At 47.5% G+C, this 27767-nt stretch overlaps 1 protein-coding gene across 1 annotated transcript in view; it reads left to right on the forward strand.

The window, feature by feature from the left end:
* LRIG1 (leucine rich repeats and immunoglobulin like domains 1) overlaps window positions 1-27767 on the forward strand; it is a 171562-nt gene that overhangs the window by 67069 nt on the left and 76726 nt on the right. The window contains exon 2 of the mRNA XM_006120052.3: window positions 15806-15877. Within this exon, the coding sequence (XP_006120114.3) occupies window positions 15806-15877 (72 nt within the window). The remainder of the gene's footprint in view (window positions 1-15805; window positions 15878-27767) is intronic.

The following is a 27767-nucleotide window of genomic DNA, read 5'->3' on the forward strand; positions in this document are numbered from 1 at the left end:
TCTCAGAAAACGACACAGAAAAGAGACAGAATCGCCAGGCAGGTGAAAGTGGCTGAACTGTTCCCTGCCCCAGCCCCGAGCCTTCCCCCTGCCCTCTGAGGCCCTTTAAGGATGGTGAGAGGGGGCTGAAGCATCTCTCCTCCCCCTCCCCCAATTCATACAAGGCCATTTCTGGCTGTTCCGCTTCACCAGGGAGTGAGGGGAAAATGCAGAGTTTGCTGCTTTCTTCAACCTGCATGGGAAATGCAGGGGGCAGATGAACCTGGACCTGCCCCAGGCGGGGGACATGCATCCCTTCCCCCACTGTGCTGCTGGACCTGCAGCGACCATGGAGAGGCGTTTCTCACCTGGTCCTACGCTGCTGTGGTGAAAGAGCTGGGGTGGTTCTCTCCCCTGGGGCAGCCAGCTCACTGAACCCCTCCTCCCCAGCCGCACCCCAGAGTAATGATTTAAATGAAGCACGGACTTTTTCAGTTTATTTTCTGAACACAACTATTAGTTGGGTTCAGGACTGAGCAATGCTGGGTAAATCTTTAGTGCAATATAATTAAAATAAAACCAACACCAAATCAAACTGCGCATTTTGCTTTCTCGAGAGAGAATCTTCTGTGGAAAGGAAAAAAAAAAAAAGCCCCCTTGTCTGGTCACCCGGACGAATTTGTTTATAGAGAGTAGGCAAGTTGTGGCTTTAGGACATATCTTGTTTTGCTAATTAAAATGCCACTTAATGTCACAAAAGAGCGAATCTAGAGCATTCCATGCAGGCACAGAGGGGACTTGAAAGAGAGTTTCAGCATCATTTGTGGATCAAAAAAGGCTCCTGATCCAATTTCCTTTCCTCATCTCCCATGTACATGTGGCAAAGCTGGCAGCCTCTAATTGCTAAATACACATGATTTTATTTGTGTTCCCCTCCCCTTTTAAAATTCCTTTTACTTTGGATGTAGTTTATGCCAGCGGTGGCTCAGTGTGGCTCAGTGTATTTTAGTGTGTGATAAGCTCTCCCTTTACTTAGGCAGTGAAGAAGGAGGCTGTTCATGTGTAGACATTTAAACGATTAACCGATAAGCCTGGGTTTATTGGATAATCCAAATGACTACACAGAACTTCCCCTCCCCCTCGTGCCTCTGCCTCTCTATCGGAGGCAGCAGCACGGAGGGTGAGGGGAGCAAGTGAGAGCTGATACATGCGAGGAGCTGGCGATTAAGCTGTCTCTCCACGACGCATGCTGGTTCTGCAGAGCCACCTGTCCCTCCTCCCCCTGCTGCCTCCCGCAGAGGCAGCAAGACGTGGACAGGTGGGAGCTGGTACCCAGGAGGGGCTGCTGCTGTGGAGCAGCCTCTGCCAGCCACGGCCCAGGACAGAGGGGAGTAGCTAGCAGCACTGGGAGCTGCCTGGTTTACGGGACAGGTTGAACCTCTCTAGTGTGGCCACCCTAGGGACCTCACTGATCCAGACCATGGGAGGTTAATATTGTCTAGCAGCAGTACCAAAACTTCCACTGCGTCCTGGGCTCTTAGAAGACATCTGGGGGGTTGTGATGTAGTGTCAGTACGTTGCTGTGCTTGGGCAATGGGCTGTGGATGAACCCTACTGGCCTCTGTCTGTAAGCACTGCCCAGCAGGGGACGCCTTGAGGGCCCCCATGATGGTGACCGGATTGGCCCTACCGGTTAAGGGACAGGACAGAACAAAGGAAGTGAGTGTTGGGGGAAGGGTCAGTTTCTGGCTGGGAATCATGAAGAGAACAGACTAAGCTGAGGGCTGAGGGGGTGATGGACCCCCTAACCCAAGGGGTCTGAGGCATCCTGACTCTAACTCCTGTAACCACATTACGTCTATGCTGTGCTGTATCCCAGAGAAGCAATAAACCCCCTCTATTCTACTGGCTGGCGGAGTCTGTTCTCGCTGCTACGGGGATCCCCCTGATGTGCTGTCACAGGGGTAAATTAGAGCTAAACAACAGCACAGAAGACTGAGAGCCAGGACTGGTGGCTGTAAACAAACTTTATGGGACCCTGAGAAACTTGGCCACTCTCAAGATAAGTGGACACCCGGCTAAGGAAAGTCATGCTGGACCATGGATGTTGCTGGTCCAGAGAGAGTAGGACTAGAGATGTTCAACCTATAGCGCTTTGCGGCGCTGTAACTTTCTGCACTGGGTAGGATGTTTTTTCATGCCCTTGAGCCAGGAAGTAAAGTGCCAGTGTAGACTTTTATAGATTTAAGCTTGTGTGTACGTATATTAAGTATTGTTAATTCTTTTAAAATTACATGTCCATAAAATATGTGGGGAATCACTTAATGGTACTCTCCTAAAAATCATATACATGAAACAAACCCATGCCAGTTGAAGGCAATTCAAACTGAAGTAATTTTGAGGTTCTATATAAATGTTACAAACTCTAACGGGGCCTTAAAGAAAAAAGATGCTGTCCTTTTAAGGAAACAAAGTAGCATCTGAGAACTTGGTTTGCCTAGATTTTTAGAAGCCCCGCCTGGAGTTTGATATTATTTAACAATTTAACCAAAGGGTTTTCTGCCACTATAAATCACTGAGAAATGTATTTTCCCCCGTCTTTCTGGGAGAATTGATAGCTTTTACATTCTTTCAAATTTCCAGCCTGCCTCAAGCACAGTGCAAGTTGATCAGACGGTTCAGACGATTGCTTACCGGATTTGCACGCACCCGTGTCTTTACATGCCAAATATGTACCATCCCCCTCTTGTGAGTGAAAACATTTGTGCATAGGAAGTGGCAGGGGTAGAACCTCAGACCAAGACTTGTCCCCTAAAGTTGCTTAACTACAGTGAAGTGATTCCATAACTTTCGGAATTGTGACAATTGACTGTGTTAAATTGTCGTATAATGGATTCCAGCCATGGCTTTTTAAAATTAGAGTAATTTGCATTTGACAGTTTTAATGAATGACTGAATAGAACTGCAACAGGTATTTCTTCCTCAGTAATCATTCTGCGTGACTTTCCGTTTAATCGGTATTATTGATAGTCATTGCTTAGAATGATTCACAGTGCACTTCTTTGGTAGCTAGGTGGCTTCTTCTGGCTTGTCTTCATCGTGTTCCTTGAATTGAGAGTGAGGCTGCAGTTAAGTCAAGTTGGCTGTCATGGGGGGGGAGGGATACAGTCTAGGCTGGCATGGGGGGGGCAGGGACACAGGCTAATGCTCAAGTGAGCACAACTTATCAGCTGCTCTGCGTCAGGGAGGCAGGTTAGTGCCACTCAGATGTGCTGGGCTGCCAGTGCCTTTCCATGGTCCCCCAGCTGTCACCGCTCCCTAGGTGCCATTGGCATGGGCTGAGCTAAGCATATTGCTGCGCTTGCCCATGGCAACAAGCTGCTGCTGAAATATTTGCCTTCTGCTTCCTCCACTCTGTGCAGATTGCACCTCTATAAACCGGGACGCGCTGGTCCAGTAACATCGGTGGTCTGGAAGGACCACGGATGTTCTAGGATCAGAGTGTCCCGGTGCGCTGTGGGAGGTGGGGGGACCAGGAGCCCGACACACAGTGTGTGTGGGGGGGAAGTGAGTGTGTATGTGGTGGTGGGGGGGGGGGAGCCTGGTGTGATGTGGGGTTGTGGGGGAGGTGGGCATCCGCTGCACAGCTCAGCTGAGCTGCCAAGGGGGAAGGTTGGGAGCCACAGTAGAAGAGAGTGAAGGGGAGTGGGAAGCCAGCACGCAGCTCAGCTGGGCTATGAAGAGGGGAGGAAGGGGGTGGGAGCTGGTGCATGGCTCATCTGGGCGGAGGGTGGGGTGCGAAGGCCCATGCATGGCCAAGCTGAGCTGTCTGGGAAGCCCTGTGGGGTGGCAGGGCTGAGGGTGGGGCCAGCAGCAGGGAAGCCAGAAATGACAGCCTCCCTCCCCCCGGTCCAGCAAAATCCCTCATCTGTCCCGAGGGTGCTGGAGCAGGGTGGTCCAGCCTGTATTAGCTTTCTTTCCCCAAAGTGAGCGCCACATGGGTTGCACTGATGCCGGTGTTTTGACACCGATCAATCTGCATGGAGTGTTGTCAGATTAACCCCACTTCTGACCAGGGGCCCTAGGCTCTACCTCTAATACAACGAATCCCCCATAATACACTATGAAATAATTCCTGTCGTTTTGCATTGTGTCTGCTCTCAAGAGAAATGGGGGATGGCTGCAGTGCCGATCGCTTGAGTTCACTCAGCAGCCAAGACAAACCTGGCGTATTTTCCCTGCCTGAAGAGAGTTTAAAGACTATTCCGGGACATGCCTGAATTGGAGAACAGTAACTTGTCAGCTCTGATCGGGCTTACAGAATGCTTAGATTTGGATCAGACTGTCTCAACAAGACATGCTTTGTATACTGAGGCTTATTTATACAAACACAGTAGAATATAGACCCTGGGAAGGGATACAGTTTATCCACACACTGTATTTTATTTCAATACATGCATCTAGGCGTGAAGGAAGCCATTGGGAAGATTGAAAAACTTTGTTGCCATTGCAAAGTTAAAGAAAAAATGCTAAATATACGCATGACGATAGCAATACAACTTTTGAAAATGAGGGCGCTCAAGGTTATAGAGTAATGAGTATTTTAGATGTGGGGAACTTTTATTGGGGTCCGGGCCCGCAGAAAAATCAGTTGGGGCCGTGCACAAGTGAGAACCAAAAAACCCCCCAACCAAATAAACAAACAAACAAAAAAACCACCCCCCAAAAAACCACCCCAGCAAAAAAAAAAAAAATAGCTGCCACTCACACTAACGTGGCTCCCAACAGAGCTTTGGAGGGCCAAGTGAGCAGATTTTGTGTGCTTCAGCCATGTGGGGTGTTGGTGTGTGTGTGTAGAGTCTGGAGCACTAGTGTGGGCTCCCCGGTGCTGGAGGGGGAGTCCTGAATCTCAGGGACTGGATCAAGGCAAGCTGGGGGCTGCATCCGGGCCCTGAACCTTAGGTCTCTTCCCCCCCCCCCCCCCCCCCACCAACCTAGAAGATAAAAACCAAAGGGAAGATAAGAATTTCCAGGTTGGGTTGGATCCATATGTTCTGATTTCCTGGTTCTGATTGTACCGTACACTAGGGATGTTAAATAGCGGTTAATTGAACAGTCGATTAACCTCATGAATTCTTATTGGTTACGTGACTTTTCTATAGTCCCCGGGAGGAGCCCCCGCCACTCTGTGCTGCTGCAGTATCAGAGGCAGCAGCACGGAGTGCCAGGCGGGAGCGGGTCTGCAAGAGGAGCCAGTTTAAAAACCAGCTCCCTTCGTGGACTGGCTGCCGGTCGCCGCACGCTGCTGCCTCTGTGGGGTCGCGGCCTGTTGTGGATGGGGGTGGTGCATGCCAGGTGCTTTTGCGGGTGGGTGACAAAATTACTCTGGACAATTACTCTGATCCAGAGGCGGCAGCGCGGGTTGGTAGCAGCCCTTGTCCGGGGGGGGCCTGAGCTCCCGGACCCAGTGGGAAGTGCAGCTGAGCCAGGCTGCCTACCTGCCTGGCTCCTAATATGCTTTAAATGCAGAGCTGCGGAGGGGGTAGGTTAATCAACTACAGTATTACATCCCAACCATGCACGTCATTTCCTACCTCAGTCTCTGCTGCACAACCCAGTTAAGGAGTAAACTTGCCCTGTGGAAAAAAGTTCTTCCTCATTTTGTAGAGGCTGACCTGTGGGGCTGTACCTCTTGAGGCAGAGTGGCGAATCTGGGTGCTTGACTTGCTGCGTTGGGGTGTACAGAAGTTATCTCGAGGCACATTTGAAAAATGCTCTTCCTCCTGCACACCCCAAGATACTCTTAGGCCAGTGGTCCCCAACACGGTGCAGCGCCCGTGGGGGCATTTGTGTGCGCCCGCCAAGTGCTCAGGGCTGGCCTGGCTCCGGGCACGTGGCGCACGGTGAGCACCGGCCCCGGGAGCGCCGCGGATTGGCCGCCCGCACCCTGGGCGCTCGGCGCATGAGGGGAGCGCTGGCCCCGGGCGTGCGGCGCTTGGAGGGGAAGGGGACACCGGTCCTGGGGGGGGGGGGGGCTGCCCTCTGGTGCCCGGCGGGCAAATGGCCACGCCCCCTGGCGCCTGGCAACCTTAAATGGTTGGGGACCACTGTCTTAGGCCATATCGGCAGTTGACTTTTTATGGATTCTGGAAAAAATTACCCCTCATTATCCCTGCTAGATGAGAAGTTAAGCTGAACTTTGAATTTCTCCAGTGAAGGGGATTTGACAACTGTTCCTGGAATGTATGAACCGGTAGACATGGGTTATGTTGCTTGTCTTCAGAAACAGGAACATGTTTCACCTAATTTCCCCCCACCTTCCCCGGTCAATCTGCTTCTTTGGCTTTTCATATCCAAGCAAGTGTGTGCCTTGCGGTAAAACCTCTACAAACATTTGGGAATGGGTTAGTGCCTGCTCAGTATCCTGTGGACTAGGCAGCTATCTTTCAACAAATTAGCAAGAGGAATTTCTATTGCAGGACTCGATTGTTCAAGGCTCTGTCTTGCTTTTGTGTGTGAACAGTGAAAAGTTGTGTTATGACAACCGCTGACAAAGTTATGAAAGCTGCAGCTGGTAGTAACAGGGTTCCCAGACATTCTCCCGCCTGTCACTGAAAGGTGCAGATACAGCGGGGACCCAGTCTGCATCAGGGACAGCTAAATGCTTTTGACTGAAGGACACAAAATTCTCAGTGCACTGAGCAAACTTCAGCTGCCGCTGTGGATTGCACAGACTAGAAGTGACTTGTGTGTGTATGTATTTGTCTGGCAAACAAGCCAATAATTTCTGTTTTGAAAGGAAGGATTTTGAGTTTTGTTTTTTGCAGAGTGTGTGAATCAAGCACATTATGAATGCGTCTGCCTTAGCTCCTCGATTGCCCCTTGGGATGCGTGGAAAGAGAATGTATTTGGCACTCTCCAGCTGAGCTTCATGGAATTTGGGCTCCCTTAAAGGAGAAAGTGGTAAAACTCACTTTGGATGTGGCAACATTACTTTGGAGATGGGAGGAGATTGCAAAACAAGATCTGCACTTGATTTAACCAGGATCCCCCACCCCAGCTCAAACATACATTGCCATCTTTTTAATCTTGTTTGCAAAATTCAGTGGCCCGCAATGCCATTTTGTAGCCCCAAATAAAGGCAAATATGACTAGATGGTTTAAAGACAAGAATGGGCAAATATACGTAGAAGGGGCCTTCTGGCGTCAATTGGACAGAGTCTCAGTTTTTGATCCGTGGCTACTTTAGTGACAGATATGGACAAAGTTTCCATACTCGTACATAGCTGGCTTAGCCGATATAAGGAACAAATGAGGACTTGGAAATAGTTAAATCTAAAGCATAAAATGGTTGCAGAGCAAGGCATGAAGTTTGATGATGAACCTCTTTCCATTCCAGCAGGAGACTGAGGTCTACACTGGCACATTACTGCGCTGTAACTTTCTCGCTCAGGGGGTGTGAAAAAACACTCCCTCGTTGGGATGTAAAAGTGTAACTATTTAAGTGGTTAACTGATAATCAGCTTATCGGTTTCTGTGATGGTTACCCACCGGCTGCAGTATTAAGTTTTACCATAGAGCCCACCGCACAGCCAGCTCCCTGGAAGCCGATGCCTGCTGGGAGCTGGTTTATAAGTCAGCTCCCAGCTTCTGGCCCCCACTCCCGGGGAGTCGGCTGCACTGTGGGCTCTGCAATATAAAGCTTATATATAAGCTAGATACTGCAGAGCCCACAGTGTGTTAGATGGACATGCAGCATTGTGTTGTGAGTTCAAGGCCAAATGCTTGTTAGTCTTGGATTTTTAGCAATTGGCACTAGGGATGTTAAATTTAGTTTAATCACCTAATTGAGTCGATGGAACTTCCATCGATTAGTTGATAAGCGGGGTAAACTGCAGAGCTGCAGTAGGGTTAGCTCCCGGCCTCTGGAGTTAACCCCCACTGTGGCTCTGCCTTTTAAATGTACTAAGAGCCTGAAGGCTCTTACTACATTTAAAAGGCTGAAGTGCAGCAGTGGGGAGATCCGGCGCGAACCAGAACAGCTGATTCCTGGCTTGCATCAAGACCCCCTCTGCTGTACTTCAGCCTTTTAAATGTACTAAGAGCCTGCTGGTGCAGCATGTGGGATTGGGCGTGAGCCGGGAATCAGCTGATCCGTACACCCAATCCGTACTACCCTCTGCCTTCCCTGACACCTGCGGAGACTGTGCTGGGGGGGAAACAGCTTTTAAGCCGGCACCCTCCAGCATCAGCTCCTGCTCCCCCCCACCTTGTTGCCTCTGATGGAGGCAGCAAAGGTGGTGCGTGGAAGCGACTAGTCAAGGGACTAGTCAACTATCCGATAAGCTTATGCTTATTGGATAGTCAACTAGTCGCTGACATCCCCAGTTGGTACTTTAGGAAAATACCGGGTGCAGATTTTTTCATAATAAGAAATCTTAAAACAAATGGTAGAAATATTTGCCCAACGCAAGAGCCATTTAGACAAAGGAATTCCTCTTGGAAACACACTGCTCACTCACACTCTGCTGTGGGATAGCAGAAACTTGATCATATATGCTAATTGGAGAACCGTTTTGGTAGCACTTCCTACCCGTGTTTCTAATCCTGACATCCCTGTGCCATTCAGTCTCTTGCTGCTCTGTGTGAAGTTCATTTGGAGGATCAAAGCTAATGATGAATTAACGAACAGTGGCCGTGGCTTTCTGTTATGTTTTACATTGGAATGAGCCTATAAACTAGAGGCAACATAGTAGTCTGGTGGCTCGTTAGAGAGTGACAAAAATATGGATGTAGTATGGCTGTCATCCCTCTGAGACTTATAGACAACAAAGTCGTCCTCTTCTGTGATTTGCCTTCTAGTAATACCTAGAAGCTCCCTACCGAGACTGGAGCCTTATTGCGCTAGGCACTGTACAGATTGAGACAGTCCTGCTCCCTACACTCTAAATTTATTTTCACTCTCAATAGACAAGACAGGCAAAGGGTGGTTGGGGGAAGAGAAGCACAGAAGGGAAGTGTCTTGGTTACACAACAGGACAGAGCCATGAATAGAACCCAGGTATCCTGTCCTCTGGAGCCATGCTATGTCTCTGCGGCATTTGCATGTCTGACCAAAGTGCCGTATACTCTGTGTCAAGGAACTGACTTCTGGAGCAAAACCCCCCTGGGCTACTGATGCTGCAGGTTAGACAGTGCCTGGCATTGGAACTAAAATTAAAACAGTGCTGATCTTGCTAAAAGAGAGCGAATGAAAACAAGTCGTGCCATTGGAACAGGAGCGCTCATGCTATTTAGTTTGATATATTCCATCTATTTTATGCTGACCCCCATGTTTTCAGTGTGTAATGTGCTGCAGATTTCTGTATCGACAATGCAGAACTGCAGCATGGCTCCAGAGGGCAGGATACCTGGGTTCTATTCATGGCTCTGTCCTGTCGTGTAACCAAGACGCTTCCCTTCTGTGCTTCTCTTCCCCCAACCACCCTTTGCCTGTCTTGTCTATTGAGAGTGTAAATAAAATTGAGTGTAGGGAGCAGGACTGTCTCAATCTGTACAGTGCCTAGCGCAATAAGGCTCCAGTCTCGGTAGGGAGCTTCTAGGTACTACTGCATTGTACGGGTGGGATCAGCAGGACTGCATCGGGTAGGTTTGGTAGGGAGAGTTGCAACTCGGGAGGCACGCGAAGGCGGGAAAATCGAATGTTTCTGCTGGTGTCCAGCAGTGAAATAGTTAAATCAGTTAACATTTAAATTGTCCTTTAGATTTCAAAATTGGCAGCCCCCAGTCATGAACAGCGATGGTTCGTATGTCTTGGCGCTGTGGCTTCAGATTGTCTGGTTACTCGTGACGATAACGTTGCATTGATTTACACTTGGTTCCCGTTTTTCACATTCTATTCCATAGCCTGTGAAAAGCAATCAATCCTGTCCTCCCTCCAAAAAACCCCCAATACATTCAGACATTGATTCCAAATTCTTCAGCGAGGGGCGGAGTTCGTAATTTCCCTGGTCGGAATTGGCTCTGGTCGGAATTGGCAAAATACACGTACAGAGGGTGTGTTGGTGGCTCTGAGTCTCCAGCTCTCTGGAACTATAGCAACAGTGGGGGTGGGGGGGGGGGGAGGGGAAGAGTAGTCCTGTGGCACCTTGAAGACTAACAAAAATAGATAGTTTCCTGGGCAAAACCCACTTCCTCAGATGAGCTGGAACAATATAAAAGATCACCCTTAGTGATCTTAACCTCAGAACGTGAGAAATGGTAACCTGCTGAGATCTTTGCTGTCATGTCATCTTGGTTAGGTATGCAGAAGCTCCTTACCTTCCTAGATGTGCAGCATATCTTAGTCTTTTTAAAGGCCCGCTACATCCAGAGGGAAGATATTTTGCATTCACGACTAAAAAGTGAAATGTTGCAATCACATAGTTCAGAATTATGTGTCAGCCATTGCTGGGTAAACAAAACGTGTCACATAGTGAAGATGATGCTTCAGCTAAACAAGAAAACCCCTGCCATGAACTTTGCCTTCCCAAGTCTCCAGGCATGGTCCTGCCCACGCTCTGCCCCCAGAATGCCTGCTGTAGAGGGGGGAGGTGTCTTCCTCCCCCCCCCCCCCCCAACCCTGCCTATCCCACATGCTCTTCTCCCAGGTGGGTGGGTGGGGGCCTCAACAAAGGGGGTGGAGCTATAGGTGGGGCTGAGGGCCTGCCTCCCCCAGCCCCAGCTGTACCAACCACCCATGGCCCCTGCTTTTCCCATGTGACATTCCTCTGGAATATTTTTTTTGCCTGCTTTCCCCATCTAAAATGTGGAGATGATATTTCCTTGTGCCAGAGGGGTGGTTTGATGTTTGCAGGGAGTTTTGATACCCTTGCACGGAAGGCGTGTTCTAAGCGGGAAGTGTTACAACATTGATTTAGTCTTTGCGGAATGTGACTTGGGAATTCTCGCTAGTGATGAGTGTAGCATGAAACTATGCCGGCTAACTGCGTTCATGACTTGAGAACTTGCTTCACTGCAAAAACAAGCTTACTAGAAGTATGAGGGTTGTAGACTGTCCACAATTCTGTTTGTTGCTTGGTAGAGGGGCAGAGGGTCTGCCTCTGAGTCGAGCCGGGTTCTATTTCAGAGTAGGGATTCGAACGGATAACCAGTTACATGGTAAGCATCACCCTTAATCGCTGCCTAGGAGCTGTCCTGGGCCCACCGTGCCATGGGCAGGGGCCAGTGGAGCTGGGAGCCCCACGGGGCCAATAGAGCCAGGAGCCCACTTAATCGTTTAACCTGCTAAACCTAACAAATTAACTGATTAAACAGGATTTCACATCCCTACTGCCCATGGACTGCTAACCCACCTATTGGAATGAGCAGGGCTAAACCACAGCGAAATCTACTCGCCAGCCCCGCACTGCACATGTGCAAGACTCGCATTGCGTATGCATGTGCCGCCAGCGAACGAGGCGACCGGCTCGCTGATTTGTTGAGCCCTGGGAATGAGGATGCAGGCTAAATAAATCCAGCTCATGTAGTGCCTTCCCATTGCCTTCTGCCCCCGCAATGTCCCAGATGGCTGACGTGTTCTTTTGATACTCACTGGGAAGGAATCCTAGAGACACTCAACTTTCTGCAAAGCGCAGAACCGTGGAGTATGCCCCCCAGAGCCCTACCAGGACCAGTGAGGACCCAGTAACTTGACCATGGCAGTATGGACACTCACACCTGGGCTAGGCTAAGCCTGCAGTGAACGTGTGCCTAGAGGCCAACGCTTTACCCAGAGTCTTTCAACCCTGGGATGCCGAAGAATTGACACCCAAGTTCCATAGATCTCTGGTAGCTGTGTCAGTCTCTAGGTGCTGCAGTGCCAGATCTTCAGCTACTCCGGTCCTGATGCTGGCTAGAGAGGATGGATGGCCCAGTAGTTGGGGCATTAGCCCCTCAGCAACCTGATCTTAAATCCATGCACTGCCACAGACTTCCTGAGTGACCATGTTGTTGTCACTTAGCCTGTCCCTCTGTTCTCCATCTGTCCATAGGGGCTAATGGCACATCCCTACCCTTAAGTGTAAGTGTAAATACATTAGATTGTGAGATGCTCAATTAATACAATAATAGGGGCCATATAAATATCCAAGGCAGAAAGATACATTCTTATTTATATACCAAGCCCTTTATTCTGTCAGGTCAAGGTAAAGGGGCCTTCGTGTATATTGGAATCCAGCCCAGGAAGTTTTTCCTTTAGTCTCTGTTCAGTTTCTGCTAATCCAGTGGTAGCACCAATAGGAATATTTCCCTAAAATTCCTTCGTGTAGATCATGCCTCAGACTTTCTTTTTCTGCTTCAGGCATGTAGGATGTTCTGTGTTGAACGTTCTTCTTTTTGCTCTGTATTCAGGGCACAAACAAGCTCAAACCTGATTTTGCCTTGTGGTATTTTTTTTAAAAAGGTTGTAATATAATCTCTGGACAAATTGCACTTTAATTGTACTTGTGCTATGAATGTGGACTTGGCTTTCAAATGTACTCTTGGTTTAAACTGTAGTTTGACTTTTATTTAGATAAACGTTGAGTTTGTAGTGAAATGGATCTCTGCTGTAGGCTAGTATTGATCTGAAGGTCTCCTGAGTGTTTTGAAAGACAGTAGGAGCCTACAGGATAGCATATTTTTTTAAATAGACGCTTATATGGTATTTCAGACCTAGATTCTAGTATAGCTGCTAAGGATCTGTACTGTGCCGTTGATGGTCATTGTCCTCTTTCACAGCAGGTATTTGCAGAAGATTGCATGTTTCATGCTAGCTGCTGAAGCAACTTTTGAAAGTCACGTGAGGGGAAAATTACCCAGTTCCCAGCATGTAACTGAGTATTCTAAGCAGCTGAATCTTTGAGGGTTGATCTAAACCCAACCCATCAGCCTTCTGGGTCAAATTCAGAGATGGCACGAGGACAGCACAAACTCCAGATCAGTGAGAGGATGTAACCTCTGTGCAGAGGAAGCCAAAGGTCTGGGTAGGAGCAGGATTAATAGCCTAAAGCAGGCTGTCGAATGATTAAAACTTTAAAAGCAGACACCCCTCCCCGCCTATATACTTTGCATCTCCCTACACTTGAAAAAACTTAAACAACGAATAGTCGAGCAGCATGTTCGAGACTAACAAAAAATGTAGATGGTATCATGATCTTTCATGGGCACAACCCTCTTCTTCAGATAAATGGAGTTAAGGGCTCCAGGTTGCAAAATAAATAGCAGAGAGAGAGAGAGGGAACAAGGTGGGAAAGAGAAGGAAAAAAATGGGGATAAATTGTCAGTGTCCATGCTAAATGAAGCGGATAGAGTTGGTTCGTAGTATCTTAAGTACCCGGTGCTTGGCTTTTTATGTCATTAGGATGTCGAATATCATTAGTGATAGAAATGTAGCCATGTTAGTCTGGTGTAGCTGAAACAAAATGCAGGACAATGTAGCACTTTAAAGACTAACAAGATGGTTTATTAGATGATGAGCTTTCGTGGGCCAGACCCACTTCCTCAGATCAAATAGTGGAAGAAAATAGTCACAACCATATATACCAAAGGATGCAATTAAAAAAAGAACACATATGAAAAGGACAAATCACATTTCAGAACAGAAGGGGGATGCGGGGGGAAGGGGGAATTATCACCTCTAATATTATTAACTCACAGACATCTACCCTTCCCCACCTCTAATATCATTAACTCACAGGCATTCACCTTCCTCTCCCCCTCCCCCCCCGCATCCCCCTTCTGTTCTGAAATGTGATTTGTCCTTTTCATATGTGTTCTTTTTTTTTAATTGTATCCTTTGGTATATATGGTTGTGACTATTTTCTTCCACTATTTGATCTGAGGAAGTGGGTCTGGCCCACGAAAGCTCATCATCTAATAAACCATCTTGAATGTCCTTAGGATGTGGAATGTAGTGGGTAATCCAGTTAAGGTCTTTGTTTAAGTCTCCATTGCAGGTATCAAACTTGTAAATGAAATTAAGTATGGATTTGTGTCCATTAATTCTTTGTCGTAAAGACTGTCCATTTTGGCTAATACATGGTAGAAAGGCATTGCTGGCACTTGATGGCGTAGATCCCATTGTTGGCTGTGCAGTTATACGAGCCGCTGATGTGGTGGTTTATGTAGCTAGGTCCTGTGATGATGTCGCTGGTATAGATGTGTGAATAGAGTTGGCACCAGGGTTGATTGCAGGGGTGGGTTCCTGGATGAGCATGGTGAAGGTGCTTCCCTACATTTGGCTGGCTGTTTCCTGCTACAGTCCCACCTATCTCTCTCTTCCTTTTGTAGGTTGTGCTTGTCACCACGTACTAACCCCACCTACAGCATGTTAAGAAGCTTCAGGGGGTAGCCGAGTTAGTCTGTACAGGATAAACTTAAAAAATAACAAATGGTCTGGTAGCACTTTATAGACTAACAAAACATGTAGATGGTATAATGAGCTTTCGTGGGCACAGCCCACTTCTTCAGATGACCGGAGTTTTGAGTTTAAGATGTGCAGACCCAAAATAAATAGGGAAGAAAGGAGGGGAAAGGAGAGGGGAGGGAGGGAAAAAATGGAAGGGGGTGGGAAACAAGCAGAGGGTATGTAAATATCAAAGGGAAAACCAAACAGGCTTGCCCAGGAAAGCTCATGATACCATCTACATGTTTTGTTAGTCTATAAAGTGCTACCAGGCTATTTGTTGTTGTTTAAGTTTTGTGTGTGTGTGTGTGTGTGTGTGTGTGTGTGTCTTTGAGTCTCCCACATTGTCGGTTGATTGAGTTTTAATTAGCATTTACTTCGACCAGTGAGTCCATACCTGAATTCAGCCAGGTTTTACCTGTCAGATGGTTTGCTGACCAGGCGGATGTGGAATGAAAAATCTGAATAGAGCTTGGGGAATTGAGCGTGTTGCAAAGCTTAGCTCTTCTGCGCTGATGCAGTGTGTGTATTTTCTCACACAACGTTGTTAATGAACAAGTTATCCTAGTCTGTCCTAGGGCTATTCACTGCAGTGATGGTGAGTGTTTGCACAGTCATATTCTCTGTCATTTGGCACATTTGTAGATGGACATGCAGCATCGTGTTGAGTTCAAGGCCAAACGCTTGTTAGTCTTGTTAGAGCACATACTAAGGGTGCGAAAGTGTAACCATGCACGTGGTTAACCGATGAACCTGGGCTCATTGGTTAACCTTCACGGTTACACGCAGGCTCCTAATACACATGGGGAGCCGGCTCCCCATGTACTGGCTTGTTGGGAGCCTCCATCACCTCTCAGCCCCCACACTGTTGCCTCTGATACAGCAGCATAGGGGTGGGGTAGAGGCAGGAGATAGCTTAAAAGCCATCTCCCCCCACACGCTGGCTCCGGGGAGCTACCTTCCCCCACGTGTAACCGTTGAAACTTTCAGTGTTTACATGATTACTTAATGTGCATTTAATTAACATCCCTTGTACATACCGATAAGCCGCTCCCCTGATAAAATGCATGGGGAAAAGGACCTTTTGCTTTGTGATCAGTAACTTGTTTATGAATAATCAGTAAGGAAACAATAAACTTAAAGGTGTCCTAGTAAAACAAAATAACTGCATCAATGCATATAGAGAAGCCTAGAGATTATCTTTATAGGCTCCGATAGTAGAAGCAAAGTTTCTGGCTTGTTTACCCAGCCGAAAGTTTCCCTTCCCCCTCCACTCTATTTCTTAAGTGTTCTTGTAAACCAGCAGATCATCTCAGTGCAATCCAGAATAATCACAATGACCCAGATTTGCTGAGCGCAGTGACTGTAGCATGCTGATCCCACTGTCTCTTATTTTAACAGAAACCTGAGCTACAACAAGTTGACGGAGATCGATCCTTCTGCCTTCGCAGAGCTGCCCAACCTGCGAGAAGTGTAAGTCCTTTTTCCGAGGTTTTACTTGCATTTTTGCCAGGATGGCTCATGGAGCAATAGGAAACTGTAGATGGTTTCCCAAGACACCCCTTAGTTGACTTGTGTCAGCAGCTCAGACTGGATGTGTTTTTTGTACTGTACCTGTGCTCCGGTTTTTGTAAACCAGTCAGTTTAATTGAGTTGTTGTGTTCTTCTGGAATACACCTCTTGGAAGTCATTGGCCTCCCTCTCGGCTTTATGCGTGGCTCCTTGGGAGCAGTTGAGTTAACACACCTGAATGTGCACATGACTCTTTACTGAAAGACTATCCCTGCAGCAAGGCAGAACAGCCCAAGCCAGGACATCTGATGCCAGCCGAACCTAAATCTCCTAGGAAACAAAGGTGTAGTGTAATGGACAAGAAAGCACTTAACTCTGTCTCCTCTTGCTGCTGGCATTTGTATTGCTTTTGGAACCAGGACAAATTTTGTTTGCAGTCTGCTTTGAGAACCTAAAGCAGTGGGTTTTGTTTCATGGTTTGGGGGGCTGGCAAAGGACAGGGTATGAGTAAAAGGGATCCCCACATCTCAGATGATATTACAGGCTGAACCTCTCTAGTCCAGAACTCTCATGCCGGACCACAGATGTTTCTGGACCAGATTTTAGTTAGCTGGATGTCCACTTTTCATGGCTGTGGCCATGTTTCCTGCTCTCCCATAAAGTTTTTTTTTCAGCCACAGTGCTGGCTCTGTGTTCTGTGCTGTTATCTAGCTCCAGTTTGCCCCTAAATGTTCTCCAGCAGCCCAGTAAGCTGTGGAAGTGTTGGTAATGCTGCGAGGCCATTGTTTCTCAATCTTTTTAAAATAAAATACCCCTTTACCAAAAAAAAAAAAAAAAAAAAGGCACCCCCAGTATCTACAGTTTTCAGACGCAAACATTTTTTTTCTACCATTGCAACACGTATTTGTTTAAATAACTTACCGTCTTTTAGCGTATATAACCCGCGGGTTGTACACGTTTTTACAAACCCTGCTCCCCCTCCTCCCGTGGGGTATACAACTTTGTTTTTACTCACCTGTGCTGTGCTCTCCGTTCAACCTCCCGCCCAGAGGAGGGTGGGTTGCGCCTGGCTGCAGCTGCGCGGAGCCTGGGTGAGAGTGCGGCTCCCCTCCCGCAGGCCGGCCAGCTCGCCTGCGCTGCGCTCTACGTTCCTCCCGCTGGCAGCAGGTTGGCTACCTAACAGAAGATGCAGTTTATCCTGGTATTTGCAATTATCTTGAAGTAGTGTGTATAACCTGTGGGTTATCTAAAACTTTTATTTACACGTTCAGGAAAACCTGCGGATTATGCATGGGTATGGGTTTTCCATGAGGGCGGGTTATATACTCTAATTTACGGTAATCGTAGCTGGGCAGGTGATATTTTTGGGTGTAAAAAGTACAAAAATAATAAAGCGCTGTAAAACTTTAAACAAAAATTCAGTTTCCTCCAAATTTCAGTTGTGTTGAAATACCCTCCAGACTTTTCTCAAGTACCCCGAAGGGGTTTCCACTCTGGACTTGCAGGCTCGCCACATGCTCGCTTCATGCTGATCTTTGAAAACATTCAGTGGTTAATGCCCATGCTGCTGCTCTGATTGTCAGATGTTAATAGCATGTCTGTGAGCTCTGACGGGGTGGGGGCAGCAAAAAATGAAAGTGACTAAATGTCTTCTGTGGTGGGTTGAGGTAATGGTCTTTCATTAGAATGTTAAATGACTGGCATGCTTGAGGTTTGGTTTCTGTTGGAAAAGCTACTGAGGCCTCCTGGGATGCTGAGGAAACGTTTCGTTCTAGAAATACCACTGCACGCTGTCGGGATCAGGCATTTTTTTTTTCTGGTTCTTCATCCCTTTTCATTAAGCCTTGGCTCTCGCGCCAGATCTTGACATCCTCAGACAAAACAATTCACGTCAGATGCCGGAGTCTCGTCTGACGGATGCCTGCAGGATTGGACCCTAACTGTCTGCGGCTCTGTGGATTACAGAGTGGTCAATTGATTTATTAGGTAACAGGCTCATGACCTTAGGGGAGGAACACGCAGCAAGAGGAGCTGGAATACTCCAAAACAAGGATGAATATTTAGGATATAAAGAGCAACAGTGAGAAAAAGAGGAAGTAATACAGGCAAGCAAAAAAAGGTGTTTATGTAATAAATTTTCCCAGTTCTTTAAACGTTGGAAAGCCTTAAATTGCTCAGGCCATAGAGAAGAGAACCACCGAGCCTGTCTCATGTTGTCGAATATTACCTGAATACAGTAGTGGCTGAAGGGTGATTTTTATACATGAAAGAATCTGAAGCAGGGATGTTGGCTAGCCTGTTAATGTGTAACTGCTGGAATTTTTACTGGTTACATGTTTACATGCTGCCTGGGAGGAGGGGACAGATGGGAGTTGGAGTTGGGGGGGGGAGGGAGAACAGCTTTTAAGCCAGCTCCCTCTGAGCACCCTCCCCCTGCTGCCTCCAATAAAGAGGCAGCAGCGTGGGGGATGGGCGGCTCTGCGGGAGCCGATAAGCATGGGGAGCCGTCTTGAAAGCAGCTCCCCACGTGTACCGGCTCCCGCGCTTTTGGTAGCAGCGTGATGATGGAGGTGTGGCAGCGGGGAGCCGGTACACTCAGAAGTGGCTTTCAGGCTGTGTGTATTGGCTCCTGCCTGTCCCCTGCCCCCCGCTTCTACCTCCGATACAGAGGCAGCAAAGGGGTATGTGTGCGTGCAGTCATGATAAGCCCAGGCTTATCGGTTAACCATGCATATGACTACCTGCTGACTCCCTAACCTGAAGACACATGACCTAGGGGATTAGCCGGGGGTGTGAAGATTGGAAGCTTGGCATCTCAATTCTTACCCCTCCTTTGGCACCCAGCTGCATAGAGTACAAGAGCCGGTGCCCTGAAGAGTTTACCATGCAGAAAGGGGGAAGGAGTGCAGCACGCAAGCAAAGAGATGGAGAGTTTTTCTCCTCATTCGAGAGGCTGGGTTGGAATGAGGGCAAATGGCAGGCGAAGGTGTAAGGTGCAAGCTGGAGTCAGGGGGTTGGGGAAGGGGAAGAGGGAGACAAAGGGAGAGGGATGGCTGGAGAAGCGTAGGAAGGGCAGGGAGAGTGAGGTTGGCTGCAGAAAGACAGTGATCGAGAAGATCTAGTAACCCCCCTCTCCCCACCTTGAGTGCTTTTGAGCGGCTGCTAAACCTCTTCACCTGAAGAAGCAGGCTGTGCCCACAGAAGCTCAGGATCCCACCGATATGTTTTGTTCGTCTTTAAGGTGCTGCAGGACCATTCGCTGTAATTAAAAAAAACTCTCAGAACACAGACTAACATGCCTCCACCTCTGAGGCTGCTAGACTGCAGACCATGGGAATAAACAGCAGCTCTCACAACAACACACCCTGCACTGAGAGAGCTTCTTCCTGAGGCTCTCAGAGTACAAACACTCCTCCAGTTAGCCTCGTGCGGCACCCTGCCTGTCAGGTAGGTGTTAGCCGTGTGGGGAATTGGGAAACTAAGGCACCCTAAGGTTGCTTGTTGTCGCAGCAAATCTGTGGCACTGGAGGAATGGACCTTCGCAAGGTGTTTCCAATAGTTGGGCCGTGAGCTGGCCAATTCAGGAAAGGGAATGAAGTGAAAAGCTTGGGGTTGGTTTTGCTCGAGTGTCGTTTTCGTTTAGGAAATCCTGCGTAAATGTGATTCCTATTCCTTTGCGCTTTTTTGGTGCATTTGCTCTAGACCATGCTGTCTGACTAAAAGCACACCTTCCTGTAGGCTCTGCTTAACAAGGGATTATGGGAAGGCTGAGGTCAGCCGAAAATTACCGACCTCACCGAATCCTGACCCTAGTTGGGTAATCCCTAAATTGTCACAAATATACTAAGTGTTCGCTGTGTCCTAAAACGACGTGGATAATTTGTCAAACTAAAAAGCTCACTTTAGAGGTGGATGACGACAACTCCATGGAGGAATCTAATTTTTTTTAAATATTTTGGTCAGCTTCTCATATTGGAGGGTGTTCTAGTGGCTGCTGGGAGATGCTATTCTGGCGTGTTTCCAAGGCGACAATGAAATAATCGTCACACATTCCTTGTCTCTCAGATTTATTAGGGGACATTATTAAGGGCCCAAAGGCAAGCTATTCTGCTGCATTGGAAAGATAGAAAATACGGCAAAAGACCACCTTGGCTTAACCACGAGATCTTGCATGATCTAAAAATAAAAAAGGAGTCATATAAAAAATGGAAAGCAGGACAAATTACAAAGGATGAATATAGGCAAACAACACAAGAATGCAGGGACAGACAGGATTAGAAAGGCAAAGGCACAAAATGAGCTCAAACTAGCTACGGGAATAAAGGGAAACAAGAAGACTTTTTATAAATACATTAGAAGCAAGAGGAAGACCAAGGAGAGGGTAGGCCCACTGGTCAGTGAGGATGGAGAAACAGTAACCGGAAACTTGGAAATGGCAAAGATGCTTAATGACTTCTTTGTTTCGGTCTTCACCGAGAAGTCTGAAGGAATGCCCAACATAGTTAATGCTAGTGGGAAGGGGGTAGGTTTAGAAGATAAAATAAAAAAAGAACAAGTTAAAAATCACCTAGAAAAGTTACATGCTTGCAACTCACCAGGGCCTGATGAAATGCATCCTAGAATACTCAAGGAGCTGATAGAGGAGGTATCTGAGCCTCTAGCTATCATCTTTGGAAAATCATGGGAGACAGGAGAGATTCCAGAAGACTGGAAAAGGGCAAATCTAGTGCCCATTTATAAAAAGGGAAATAAGAACAACCCAGGAAACTACAGACCAGTTAGTTTAACTTCTGTGCCAGGGAAGATAATGGAGCAAGTAATTAAGGAAATCATCTGCAAGCACTTGGAAGGTGGCAAGGTGATAGGGAACAGCCAGCATGGATTTGTAAAGAACAAATCATGTCAAACCAATCTGATAGCTTTCTTTGATAGGATAACAAATCTTGTGGATAAGGGAGAAGCGGTGGATGTGGTATACCTAGACTTTAGTAAGGCGTTTGATACGGTCTCGCATGATATTCTTATCAATAAACTAGGTAAATACAACTTAGATGGGGCTACTATCAGGTGGGTGCATAACTGGCTGGATAACCCTACTCAGTAGTTATTAACAATTCACAATCCTGCTGGAAAGGTATAAAAAGTGGGGTTCTGAAGGGGTCTGTTTTGGGACCGGCTCTGTTCAATATCTTCATCAACAATTTAGATATTGGCATAGAAAGTACACTTATTAAGTTTGCAGATACCACCAAGCTGGGAGGGGTTGCGACTGCTCTGGAGGTTAGGGTCATAATTCAAAACGATCTGGACAAATTGGAGAAATGGTCTCAGGTAAACAGGATGAAGTTTAATAAAGACAAATGCAAAGTGCTCCACTTAGGAAGGAACAATCAGTTTCACACATACAGAATGGGAAAAAGCGACTGTCTAGGAAGGAGTACGGCAGAAAGGGATCTAGGGGTTCTAGTGGACCACAAGCTGAATATGAGTCAGCAGTGTGATGCTGTTGCAAAGAAAGCAAACGTGATTCTGGGATGCATTAACAGGTGTGTTGTGAACAAGACACGAGAAGTCATTCTTCCGTACTGTGCTGGTTAGGCCTCAGTTGGAGTATTGTGTCCAGTTCTGGGCACTGCATTTCAAGAAAGATGTGGAAAAATTGGAGGGGGTCCAGAGAAGAGCAACAAGAATGATGAAAGGTCTAGAGAACATGACCTATGAGGGAAGGCTGAAAGAATTGGGTTTGTTTAGTTTGGAAAAGTGAAGATTGAGGGGGGACTTGATAGCGGTTTTCAGGTATGTAAAAGGGTGTCATAAGGAGGAGGGAGAATACTTGTTCATCTTGGCCTCTGAGGATAGAACAAGAAGCAATGGGCTTAAACTGCAGCAAGAGAGGTTTAGGTTGGACATTAGGAAAAAGTTCCTAACTGTCAGGGTAGTAAAACACTGGAATAAATTGCCCACGGAGGTTGTGGAATCCCCACCTCTGGAGATATTTAAGAGCAGGTTAGATAAATGTCTATCAGGGATGGTCTAGACAGTATTTGGTCCTGCCATGAGGGCAGGGGACTGGACTCGACCTCTCGAGGTCCCTTCCAGTCCTAGTGTTCTATGATTCTGTGATTTCAGGATTCTGTTTTTTTTTAATTTGTATTTTTAAAATGTCATGTTAAAGCAGCTGTGGAGTATAATTTGGCTGCAGGCCCAGGGTCCACCATCCCACACCGAGAACCCAGTGCGTGCAGCAGTTTGGCTGTGCTTTTACATGGTGCTTGTGCACATATGAATGCTCACATATGTTCTCTCTCTCTCTCTAAGGTCAGCAGATTACTTGGTGACTTGTTACATCGGCATTGTGCTTATTTTTAAGCAATGTGTGGCATCCAGCCAATCAAGCCCCCAGCAATATTTCTGAAGCAAATAAATAACTTACATTTTGCACTTCTGTAGCACCTTCCCTTTTTGGCAATTCTCAGTACCTCATAAATATCGAGCCTCCCACAATCTTATGCAGTTGGTATTCTCCCCAGTGCCAGGTGGGGAAACTGAGGCACTGAGATTTGTGGTTTGGCCAGGCTTACAAAGCTGGGTTGTGGCAGAGGCGACGACTGAATCCAGATAATCCTCAACCAAAATGCTGCCTTTCCTCTGATGTGTTCCACAACACACAACTGCCTCCTCACATTGAGTTCTGTGCGTTCTTCCTCCTCTCTCCCATAGCCTGTCCCCTTCCCTTCAACCCCTAAGTTTGGTCACTTCCTGCCTGCTCACAGGTCTTGAGATCTTCTGGGGATAGAAGGAAGAGAGGGGCGCCGCTCTGGCTCTGAACCCCGTTCTCTGCATGCATGCTGTGTCTGTGTGCACTAGGGACGTAAAAGGTTAAACGGTAAGCACTAGGCTGACCAGAACGCTTATTGGGTAACCTGTGGGACAGCCAACCGTGGCAGATGGGCCTCTGGCTGCTCCAGCTTGCCTCGGTGGGACGGCAGGACTCTGGCCCTGGCTTCATGGGGCCAGCAGGCGCTACCCTGGCCGTTCTGATATGGCCCAGCAGGACTCCGGCCCCAGCTGTGCTGGAGTGGTCCGTCCAGGCAAGCTTGCCAGTGGTTAACCAGTTAAATGTTATAATTTTAGTCATTTAACCAGTTAACTATATAAACCACTATGCATATCCCTAGTATGCATAGATCAGGGGGTCTCCTGGGAGGAGTTGTTGCGGTGAACATTTAATTTTCCACATATGTTTTGTAACCAGGAAATAGTAAGTGTTGAACTTCTCCCAAAATCTCATCTTTTGTTTTCTTAAACGCTTTTCACTAGACGCTCGGAAGAGCAGTGCTGGTTTTGGGCAGGCTCCATTTCAGCTTGACATCAGCCTGGCAACTAGGCTGTAAATCTTCTATATGGGCAGGAAGCAAGAGAGACTTTAAGTTTGCTGAGCTAAAATAGATTTTTGGGGGGAGAGGGAAGGGATGGAGGAAGGATGATAACCCTTCTCAGTTCTCAGCCTGTCGATAACTGGTGTGTCAGTGAATCAAGGGAAGAGTTCAGAGTAAGGATGTGAAGTTGCAGTTATCTGGTTAATCGTGTAGTCGATACAGTTTCTCAATAAAGGCTGCTCTGCAGAGCCGCAGCGGGGGTAGTCCTGACTCATGCTGGCTCTCAGAGCCACCCGCGCTGCGGCGGTATTTTAAATGTAGTAATTGCCACCAGGCTCTTACTACATTTAAAATACCGTGGCACAGCATCCCGGACCAGTGCGAGCCGGGACTGCTCAGTTCCAGCTTGTGCTGAGTCCAGCAACCCCCATTCACACCGGCCGGCCCTGTCCCTACTTCAGGTTTAGGGGAGTTACCACCAAAGGAGCCACTTCGCTGTGCTAGACATAAAGGGAGGCTGCCAAATTAAAAATCACACTAGAGTGAGAGAACTGCTTGCATCTTGTTACGAGTCAGTCGGTGCTACAACTGGATGACGATAGCTGAAAAATAGAAGAAGAAAATGGGCTGGAGTCTTAATTGCATTAAAGCTCCTTTACAGCCCTCTGGCAGTTTGAAGGGATCCTACAATGGATGCAATTGAGAATTAAGCCCAGGTCAGGAGGATACATGCGTGTGTGCACCTCTGCATTCCTGCACACATAGCATAAATGCTATTCTTTCCAGTTCGCTTTGTGTATTTGACTGCATAAAATAGAGGAAAAAGTTATTGTAAAACCACACAGACTGAAAGGGGGAGCAACTCTTTATAAGTGACCAGTTTTCTTGCTGGGTTTGTCTTTTTCAAAACACACAGCTACATGCACCAAAGTGAACTCATTAATGTGATTTTAATGTGAGATTGCCGTTCCACCCTCCAGTACGCCTGAAGATTTTAGGAGAATGTTAACATTTATATAATGGTCAAACCAAGTGAATCCTGCTTACAGTACCATTATAAAACCAATAGTCAACATTGGGCAGGGTAGGGGGAGGATAGGAAATGACTTCACTAAGCATTGATTTGGCTATGCCATAGACTTCTGATGTGCCTTTGGGTGAGTTCTTCCACTGTGCCTCCATTCTCCATCTGTAAAATGGGGATAATAATCTTTCCTCCTCTTTCTCATGTTAATAGTTGCTTTGCTCCTTGTGACTGGCTTCCTATGTTGGAGTCCACCTCAAGTTTAGTTTTGAAGCAGCTGCAAGAAAGAGCACCCCCTATATGTGAGACCTTCCTTCATTCCTTTGGAGGGGGAACCAACTGTGGCTGAGTGGTCAGCAGTGTTCCCTGTAAGCTGAGCGTTTGGGTGGTCACCCAGAAGAGATTTAGGAGCTGCCCAGCTGATTAGCAGAGTGCCCACAACTGGCAGTATATGTTTCTTCTGGTGGTGCACATAACAAAATTTATTCTGCACACGAATGCAAAAAATTAGAGGGAACATTGGTGGTCAGGTATTGGTAGTCAGGACATTGGCAGGCTTTTGAATCTGGATTTTTTTTGCTAAGTGCAGCAATGCGTTGTCCTCTTAACCTCATATGATAATCAGAGTCCTTCAGTCTATCCACCGGGATAGTATGAGGAGGGGCAGAGTGGGACTGTATAAACAGGAACCTAGAAAGATGGTAACAAGAGACCCTGTGAAATTCTGCATCATGAGGGGTGGGGGGAAAGGAGGAGGAGGGAGGCGAGGATTCAGTGAGTGCTTTCCTTGCTCTGACTTGGTGGCATGGCTTGAATTGGTTCAGTATGGTCAGGGGGAAGCAGGCAAGATGGCCAAGAAATTAGGTAATTTTCAAGCAGCCAGACAAGCGGCTGTTATAGTAATTAATTGACTAATTCACCATACAAACAAGGGCTCTTTAAACTGAGTAAGAGCTGGTCACATGACACGGATCTGCTTTCACTTGGGGAAATGCTTCAGATATTGAGCTGAGGAAGAGATGTTTGTGTGTCTGGTAGCTCAGTTGTAGCAAAACCTCCTTCGTGGTCATTGGCAGTAGAAGGATAGCAGGCAGCATGGCCAAAGCAAATGTTCACTAGATGTGCTACAGATGTGTAAATAGCATTACATACCTGATTTAAACTTACTGTATTTAACTTTAAAAAAAAAAAAAAGTGGAGGGTGGGGATTAAGGCAACACAAGATTGTACCTTTTTGGAATGACTTGCATAACACTTCTAACATACTGTCATGGCGTTCCTAGGCACGTCCCTGAAGAGAAGTAGGGCTGTAAAGGGTTAACTAGTTACTTGGTAAGCTTGTGCCTTACCAGCCTGCTTACTGGGGTGACCGGTTAACTAGAGGGGGTTCCACGTATGTTTAGTTTAGGAAAGAGAAGACTGAGAGGGGACATGATAGTGGTTTTCAAGAACCTAAAAGCATGTTACAAAGAGGAGGGGGGGGGTGGGAATTGTTTTCCTTGGCCTTTGAGGATAAAACAAGAAGCAATGGGCTTAAACTGCAGCAAGGGGGGTTTAGGTTGAACATTAGGAAAAACTTCCTAACTGTCAGGGTGGTTAAACACTAGAATAAATTGCCTAGGGAGGTTGTAGAATCTCCATCTCTGGAAATATGGAAGAGCAGGTTGGACAGACACCTTTCAGGGATGGTCTAGATGGTGCTTGGTCCTGCCATGAGGGCAGGGGACTGGACTTGATGACCTCTCGAGGTCCCTTTCAGTTCTAGTGTTCTAAGATCTGTGTTCAACCCCCCCTGCTCATGGCCCAGCAGGCCCGGCCTGGCTGGAGCAGCCCGTCTGTAGTGCGGCGGGCCTGGCCGGGTTGGAGCAGCCTCCCGTCATGGGATCATAGTTAACCTGTTAAACGTTTTGCTTAACCGGTTAACTTTTTAACTGGGATTTTACCTCCTTAAGAGGAAGCAGTGTGGCCTGGTGGGCAGAACCACGGGTTTCAGGACAGCTGAATTCTGTTCCCCAGTTCTGGCCCTGACATTCTGGGAGATCACTTGTCCCTCTCGGTGCCTCCGAGACCCCCCGTCTGAGAAAGCGGGGTAACGGTGGTGACTGCTGCTGAAAAGGGCGTGGCGATCTAGGAGTGAGATGTGCCGGAGAAGAGCTAACTGTGCACTTCGGTCTCAAACAGTGGAACCAAGTGCCTAGTATCTGGCTGCCTACCCAAGAGTCAGAAGAATCGAGTTAATACATCAGTGTCAGTGTTCACAGCGGAGATGATGCCTACTGTGGTGGTAGGGGGGCTGGCCTGGGATTAATCCTGCCAGGGTCTTTGGATTGGCTCTTAAGATGCATTGTTACTCACTGGGTATAAGTGCTCGTAGGACTGTGGTCTGACTCTCTCCCTCCCTCCCTTCTCTTCAGTGGCGCTTCTTCCATTTGTCCCCAGGGAGGCGCTGGCGCACAGACCTGGTCCACACCACATTTTTATGAACTTAACCAAACGATTATTGTTTTACCCACATGGCTTTGTGATGCAGTCTCTGGCATGGCCACAGTTAAGTGCCTTATCTTACAGTTTATTCCCTTTAAATGATACCATACCACAGGGTTGCACTTGTTAGTTTTGAACTAATCTAGTTAAAATGGTATTAAAAATTGTGTGTAGACAAGTTCTTCAGGGCAGGGGCTTCTGCTACGGTGCCTGGCTAGCACGGTAGGGCCCGGCTTACTGCTGGGGCCATATTCTGCCCTGCGAATAAATGCGGTGAGGGTGTCGCCAGGCCGGTGTTCCCAGCTGTCACAGACTCTGTCTCTGTGCCTCTGGTGGCCCATGAGACAGCTCCCCCAAGGTGTCCGGAGGTTTCATTTCACTGGTGGTGCACGCGTGGTCTGCCTACCATGAAAGATGTGCATCTTCCAGTTATCCCTCAGGTTTGGCTCCCAGAAGTTTCCATGGAAACTGAGCTGGAGTAGGGACTGCATTGTTACCTGCTCGCAGGTTGGTACGGTGTTGAGCGAATGCTTTTCAGTGTGGTGTCTCTGGGATATACACAGGTAACTAGTTACCCGGTAGGCATTACCCTCTCAATGGGTGATGCTTACTGGGTAGCAGTTAACCAGTTTCCCGGGAGCCGCCCTCCACTCGTGGCCTGCCGCAGGCAGAGGGCGGCTCCAGGTCTGGCAGCCAGTGTGGTGTAACTGGGGCTGGGAGCTGACAGCCAACCGCAGCCCCAGTGCAGGATCCCGCTTAGTTAACTGGTTAAATGCCCCAAAAAACCCAAAAACCGCTTAAAAAGCAAGTGGTCCTGTAGCACTGTAGAGACTAAAAAAACAAATCGCATCATGCGCTTCCGTGGGCACAACCCTCTTCTTCAGATGACTCTGCCCATGCAAGCTCATGATACTTTCTCTATTTTTTGTTCGTCTCTAAGGTGCTACAGGACCACTTGTTTTCT

Source organism: Pelodiscus sinensis, chromosome 11, assembly GCF_052426305.1.
Source record: "Pelodiscus sinensis isolate ZL-2025 chromosome 11, ASM5242630v1, whole genome shotgun sequence".
Taxonomy (NCBI): domain Eukaryota; kingdom Metazoa; phylum Chordata; order Testudines; family Trionychidae; genus Pelodiscus; species Pelodiscus sinensis.